Source organism: Mesoplodon densirostris, chromosome 10 (assembly GCF_025265405.1).
Source record: "Mesoplodon densirostris isolate mMesDen1 chromosome 10, mMesDen1 primary haplotype, whole genome shotgun sequence".
Classification (NCBI taxonomy): Eukaryota; Metazoa; Chordata; class Mammalia; order Artiodactyla; family Ziphiidae; genus Mesoplodon; species Mesoplodon densirostris.
The window spans coordinates 32,154,958-32,161,639 of record NC_082670.1 but is presented as its reverse complement, the minus strand read 5'-3'; the positions used below and the strand labels follow the sequence as shown (position 1 = coordinate 32,161,639).

General features: G+C 58.3%; 1 protein-coding gene across 2 annotated transcripts; it reads left to right on the top strand.

The window, feature by feature from the left end:
* Positions 1–591: 591 nt before the first annotated feature.
* SLC22A7 (solute carrier family 22 member 7) lies at positions 592–6,349 on the top strand. 2 transcript variants are annotated; one of them, XM_060110743.1, is made up of 10 exons: positions 592–987; positions 1,630–1,733; positions 1,868–2,022; positions 2,146–2,314; positions 3,136–3,259; positions 3,599–3,708; positions 4,199–4,413; positions 4,629–4,737; positions 5,680–5,886; positions 6,295–6,349. In XM_060110743.1, the coding sequence occupies exons 1-10, from the start codon at positions 592–594 to the stop codon at positions 6,347–6,349; spliced, it is 1,644 nt and encodes a 547-aa protein (XP_059966726.1). The 2 variants fall into 2 exon arrangements, with proteins under 2 accessions (XP_059966726.1, XP_059966725.1); XM_060110742.1 differs by having other exon boundaries at positions 1,606–1,733.
* Positions 6,350–6,682: the final 333 nt, after the last annotated feature.

Sequence of the window (6,682 nt, the reverse complement as noted above, 5' to 3'; positions counted from 1 at the left end):
AAGCTCCAGGTAGGGGTACAGGGAGGCCTTGTGGCTCAGCAGGAAGAACCCTTCACCTGGTTAGGGCCTGGCTGTCAGTCTTGCATCCTGAGCTGCTGGTCAGGCTGTGGCTGCAAATAGACAAAGCTGAACTAAGGCTTCACAGGACAAAGGGCATCGAGGGAGAGATGGCACTATGCTCCAGGGGACCTCCCCTTTTAGGGAACCTTGGAAGCTCTGCTGACCAAGGGGCTAGGGCCTCACTTCCTACATACCCAGCTACCCCATCATGGCAGCCCAAGGTTGCCCCACTTGGTCCTTGAGCACCAATATGTAAATCCCAGAGCCACGGAGCCAGTGACCTCTGAATGGATGGCAGCCCCTCCCCCCAGGCACTGGGCCAGACAGGCAGGGATCCCTGGAGACCTGGGTGGCCTGGGAGGGCCCAATCCTGGGCCAGCCCCTGAGGGCTGGATTCTGGCTGCAGGCTCTCTGCTCATCAGTCAGTCTACTCCCGCCTCCAGAGTCCAAGGGTCCAAGTGGTGGGCAGTTTGAGCTGTGCTGGGCACTACAGAGGGAGTCCGTGCTGGAGAAGGTTGGTGGGTGGGCAGCATGGGATTCGAGGAGCTGCTACACAAGGTGGGAGGCTTTGGGCCCTTCCAGCTGCGGAACGTGGCACTGCTGGCCCTGCCCCGTGTGCTGCTGCCCATGCACTTCCTCCTGCCCATCTTCCTGGCTGCTGTGCCAGCCCACCGCTGTGCCCTGCCTGGAGTCCCTGCCAACTTCAGTCACCAGGACGAGTGGCTGGAGGCCCACCTGCCCCGGGAACCTGACGGCAGGCTCAGCTCCTGCCTCCTCTTCACCCATCTCCAGGCCCTCCCCAACACCACGCTGTGGGGAGGGGGGCAGAGCCCTGGGGAGCAGCTGGAGGGTGAGCCCTCCACAGTGCCCTGCCCTCAGGGCTGGGAGTACGACCACTCGGAATTCTCCTCCACCATTGCAACTGAGGTACCCGAGCTGGGAGGTTGGGGGACATGCAAGTGGATGGGCCTGCCATTACCTTGGGTGATTACCATGTGGGCATTAGACACATTACTTTACCATTTAGAGTCTCAGTTTACCAATCTGTAGATGAGATCTATAAATTCAAAGCACTGAGCTTCGTTCCTAGCTTGTAGTAAAGCCCCTATGTGAGAGCTGCTATTATTAACTGGGCGGTGATTAGGGCAGGTGAGGGCTAAGATGGCTCTAGGGAGCTGGGGCAGAGATTTGAGAAGGGTGTTTCTGTAGTAAGAGGTGGAGAAACAATAGAGGACTCCTCCCTCTTCCTTTTTTCTGGGCCCCAGGTCTAGGATTTGCATAATCCATCTAGAGGAGTGCAGGTCGGGGCAGAGTCTCTCTGGGAAGGAGCAGAACTCCTGTTGTCACGGTCAAGGCCTTCTATGGGAAGACACTGAGGCTGCAGAATTGGGGAGGAGCAAAGTTTTCCACCCCCCAAGCTGGGGTGAATAGTTGGGGGCTATCTGACATGGTGGTACCTGGATGGCACAGTTGACCTCAGAAGAACCTGGGGTCTAGGAGAAGAGGGATTGGTACCAGCTGGAGAGGGCCCTGTGCCCATAGGAGGCCCCTCCCTGCCTGTCCCTGCAGTGGGACCTGGTGTGTGAGCAGAAAGGCCTGAACAGAGCCACTTCCACCTTCTTCTTCGCCGGTGTGCTGGTGGGGGCCGTGGCCTTCGGATACCTGTCTGACAGGTGGGGTGAGGTAGGGGGGCCAATAAGGGTGTGGGGTGGGGAACCCTTTCCACTAGCTGGGGTATGGGCCTAGTATACCTCTGTCTTGGGACTTCCCTTCTACCGGGCGCTGACCCTGCATGACCCCTATGCAGGTTTGGGCGGCGCCGTCTGCTGCTCGTGGCCTATGTGAGTTCCCTGGTGCTGGGCCTGGCATCTGCAGCCTCAGTCAGCTATACCATGTTTGCCATCACTCGCACCCTCACTGGCACGGCTCTGGCTGGCTTCACCATCATCGTGATGCCACTGGGTGAGGCAGGCAAAGGACGGGTAGGGCCTAGAAGACGGCAGGGAGGCAGTTGTCAAGGGTGAGACTGAGCCCATCTGGCCCTTGCTAACTGTCTTCCTGTCTCCAACCGCGCCCTGGGTCCAGAGCTGGAGTGGCTGGACGTGGGACACCGTACTGTGGCAGGTGTCCTAAGCAGCACCTTCTGGACAGGGGGTGTGATGCTGTTGGCACTGGTCGGCTACCTGATACGGGACTGGCGATGGCTTCTGCTGGCTGTCACCCTGCCTTGTGCCCCAGGCATCCTCAGCATCTGGTGAGACCTGGGGGCAGCTGGGGAGCGGGAGATACAGGAGGCCAGAGACAGAATTAATCAGAGGCTGAGATTCGAAGACAGACTGAGAGATGAAGAGAAACTGTCAGTGACCAACAGAGAGAAAGAGAGACAGAGATCAATACACAGAAGATGGCACCAGGCATGTGAAGCAGAGAAACAGGGAACAAAATATAGAGAGATAGAGATGGAATGACAGAGACAGAACCACTGAGAGACAGTGAGAGACCAGGACCGAAAGGCAGACTCAGAGGCACAGATAGAGATGAACACATGAGTGACAGAAGAGACAGAGCCAAGCACAGACAGGCTGGCGCCCTGGAGGGGTGGGGGTGGCGGCAAAGCCAGCACAGGGGTAGGGAGTCCAAGCAGGAGGGTGGGGGGCTGGGTGAGGTGGGCATTTCATTGCCTCCCCAAAATGAACTGGTTTTGGATGATCCCTGTGGGTATGCCTGTATGTCTGTCTCTCTTTCATCCTATGCCCTCCTGTCACCTGTGGGTGAAGTGGGTAGCTGGTCCTGGGGGCTGAGGTTTTGGGAGCAAGACCAATTGAGTAGAGAAGGGACTCCCAGGCTGTGGAGGACCTAGGCCTGGGCAAGGAAGAGTGGGAAGAGGTGGCTTTGAAATTGGGCCGTTAAGGGATGAATAATAGTTCATCAGGTGAGGAGGGCTTGGGAAGAGAACACATTCCAGGCTGAGGGGACTGTGTGGGGAAGAGCCTGGAAGCTGACAGCCTGTGGTGTGCCCAGGAGGGAGATGTGGCTTAGGGCGCTCTGACTGAAGGGCCTCCTCCTGCCCCCCAGGTGGGTGCCTGAGTCTGCACGCTGGCTTCTGACCCAGGGCCGTGTGGAAGAGGCTCACAGGTACCTGCTCCGCTGTGCCAGGCTCAATGGGCGGCCTCTGGGTGAGGATGGCCTGAGCCAGGAGGTGAGAGTGAATGTATGTGTGACTGCATGCAAGTACACGTGTGTGTGTGTGTGTGTGTGTGTGTGTGTGTGCGCCCTGTGTCAAGGGTCCCCTTCCTGGGATCCACTCTGTGTGCAAGAGAAGCTCCTGGCCCCCAGTGCAGTGTTCCGAACTCTTCAGGATGTCCTACTGGCCCTGGTGGGCCACACCCTTGACTCAGGACCCACCCTACTCAGCTCCCACGTGCATCCCCTCCCCCACTACTGCAGAAGAAAGGATGGAGACCCAGGGAGAACAAGGTGCCTTGTTCAGGCCACAGAGCCAACTCCGATGTCACAAACTCTCCTCCTTCCCCACCAGGCTCTGAGCAAAGTGGCTGCTGCGGAGCGGGTGGTCCGAACACCCTCATACCTAGACCTGTTCCGGACACCAAGGCTGCGACACATCTCATTGTGCTGCATGGTGGTGTGGTGAGGAGGGGACTGACCTGGGCCTGGTGGGGTGGGGGAGGGGCACACTCCACTGGTGCTGTGAGAGGACAAGGGACCAGTGAAACTGTAACTGCGGATGGCAGGAGGATCCGCCTCTAGGGGGGAAGGGGCTCTGGGAGGTCAGGATGGAGCAGGCATCAGAGACACGTGGGGTTAAATTCAGGCTCTGCGACCTCCTTACTGTGAGCCCTTTGACAGGTCACTTAACACTCTGAGCCTCAGTGCCTCTTTTGTACAACCGGACGCTATTAGTTCCTATCTCACAGGGTTGCTGTGAAGATTAGGTAAAGGTGCTTGGGCTACTGGCATGTGCTGCACACTCAGAAGGGATTATGGGGACACGGAAGACCGTGGGCAGCGGGCTCCGAAGGTGGGGGAGACGGTCCCTCTAAAAGGCCAAGCCTCCTGAGAAGAGAGGACAAGGGGGCGCGAAGGAGGACCCCCTGAGTGGCATCGCGACCCCCCTCAGGTTTGGAGTGAACTTTTCCTATTACGGCGTGAGCCTGGATGTGTCGGGACTGGGGCTGAACGTGTACCAGACGCAGCTGCTCTTCGGGGCCGTGGAGCTGCCCTCCAAGCTGCTGGTCTACCTGTCGGTGCGCCACGCCGGACGCCGCCTCACGCTGGCAGGAACGCTGCTCGGCGCCGCCCTCGCCTTGGGCTTCAGGCTGTTGGTGTCCTCCGGTGAGCCCCGCCCCAAGCCCCCGCCCATTCCCGTAGGCCCCGCCTCCTGGCCGAGAAACCACCGCCCCCCCCACCGCCCCCCCACCGCCCTTTCCCGGAAGCCCCGACTCAAGGCCAGTTAAGTCTGGCCCTCTCCGGAGGCTCCACCTCCTATCTTGGGAGAACCTCTGTTCTCCTGCAAGGCCTCCTCACTGCCTGAACCACTTTTCCTCCAGAGGTGAAGTCCTGGAGCACCGCCCTGGCGGTGATGGGGAAAGGTTTTTCTGAAGCTGCCTTCACTACTGCCTACCTTTTCACGTCGGAGTTGTACCCTACCGTGCTCAGGTGAGGGGTCCCAGGCAAGCCACCTGGAGGGAGGGATTGTTAGTCACAACTCTTATCAACACGCCTACATACACACACTGCACCCCCAGTCCCTGTCGCCCATTCCTTACAGAGCTAATCAGAGCTGTCTGTGTTTGCCTAAGTCTGGGAGGAGACGGGGCATTTAATCTTTACTAAGCGACCTTGAGCAAGGTCAGACTTTTCTGGGCCTCCTTTAAAAGAAAACAGTCGCAAAAGGCCCCATCTGGGGCTTCCCTGGTGGCTCAGTGGTTGAGAGTCCGCCTGCTGATGCAGGGCACCCGGGTTCGTGCCCCGGTCCGGGAAGATCCTACATGCCACGGAGCGGCTAGGCCCGTGAGCCATGGCCACTGAGCCTGCGCATCTGGAGCCTGTGCTCCGCAATGAGAGAGGCCACAACAGTGGGAGGCCCGCGTACCGCAAAAAAAAAAAAAAAAAAGGCCCCATCTGTCCATCCCATCCTACTCAACACAGCCCAAGCAGAACTGCCCTTGGGGGTTGTCTCTGGACATAAGGCCCTGGCCCTTTCAGGTAGCTATTGACAGGTGGGGAGGAGATGGGTAGGCAGCTGGGCATGTTTAGAAAGGCTTGTGTCTCCTGTAACATGGCAGGGTCTGTTCCAGCTGCTGACCCCTTCCTTTCACGCTACCCTTTCCCCATCCTCTTTCTGATGACTTTTTTTTTCCTTCAGCAATACCTGATTGGTACTATCAGAATGGGGGCCCATCCTCTGGTGGGTGCTGGCTTGGGGGTCCCTGGCCTGGGGCTGGGTGGGAAGACCAACTGAAAGAAGACTCAGCTTTCTTAGCTGTCTGGGGAGAAGGGAGCACCGGGCCCTGCCAGCCCAGAAAGGGAGCCCCATGAGGCATGACCGCAAGTAGGTTTGAGCACCAACCCCCTCCTCCATCCTCTCTCTCTGAGCAGACAGACAGGGATGGGGCTGACTGCACTGGTGGGCCGACTGGGGGGCTCTTTGGCCCCACTGGCAGCCTTGCTGGATGGAGTGTGGCTGTCACTGCCCAAGCTCGCTTATGGGGGGATCGCCCTGCTGGCTGCCTGCACTGCCCTCCTGCTACCAGAGACAAAGCAGGCACAACTACCAGAGACCATCCAAGACGTGGAGAGGAAGAGGTGTGTGCACAGGACTGTGTCTGTGTGAGCACATGCATGTGGGTATGGGTGCTCAGGTACCTGACACCTTAGGTAAGATTCAGAGAGGAAGACATGTCTGCACATGTGTGTTTGGTGCATGTATGCAAGTGTGTGTGGGTGTGTGACCTGAGGTGTGTAAACTGCGTGTATAGAAGTGTACATGAGTCCATACCTGTGTGTGTGTCCAGGAAGAAGAGGATATGTACACATACTCAGTTATGCCTACATGTCAGGGATGTGTCAAGCATGTGTGGGAGTCACTTGTGGGAGTACATGTGTTTGTATATCAAGAGCTGGCGGGAGCCCTAGGCCAGCCCTATGGGGCAGGCTGGGGTGGTAGGCTGGGAGGATAAACCCCACCATTGCTCATGACTCCTTCCTCCTCAGTGCCCCATCCAACCCTCAGGAGGAAGAGATGCCCATGAAGCAGGTCCAGGACTGAATGGAATCAGGGGCAGGCCCTCCATGGAAGTTCTGCAGCAGGGGCTGGGAGAACAGAAGGGCAGGCCCTCTTACCAGGGCTGGGGGCAGTGAGCCCCCTGCCCAGGGCTGGAGTTGCCCCCTCTCTGTGCTCATCCAGCCTTGACTATTTGGCCTCCAGCAACAGAGCAACTTCCCAGAATGCAGTGGGCTGCTGAGAATTCTGGCACCCCTCTCATGGCTGGGGGGATTCTGTAAATAAAGGTGCCCCTTGGGTTAGGGCAACAGTGAGGAGCTGTGGGATGAGCCCTGGATGGGAAGCCACTGAGTCTGGCCCTGGGTTCTGGTCCCAGCT

What these genes read in the sequence shown, in the direction of transcription:
- SLC22A7 (XM_060110742.1), top strand. Translation starts at nt 592, where the DNA reads ATGGGATTCGAGGAGCTGCTACACAAGGTGGGAGGCTTTGGGCCCTTC. An exon ending in TTCGGATACCTGTCTGACAG is followed by an intron (nt 1,734 to 1,867) that starts GTGGGGTGAGGT and finishes ACCCCTATGCAG; the next exon opens with GTTTGGGCGGCGCCGTCTGC. An exon ending in AGGATGGCCTGAGCCAGGAG is followed by an intron (nt 3,260 to 3,598) that starts GTGAGAGTGAAT and finishes CTTCCCCACCAG; the next exon opens with GCTCTGAGCAAAGTGGCTGC.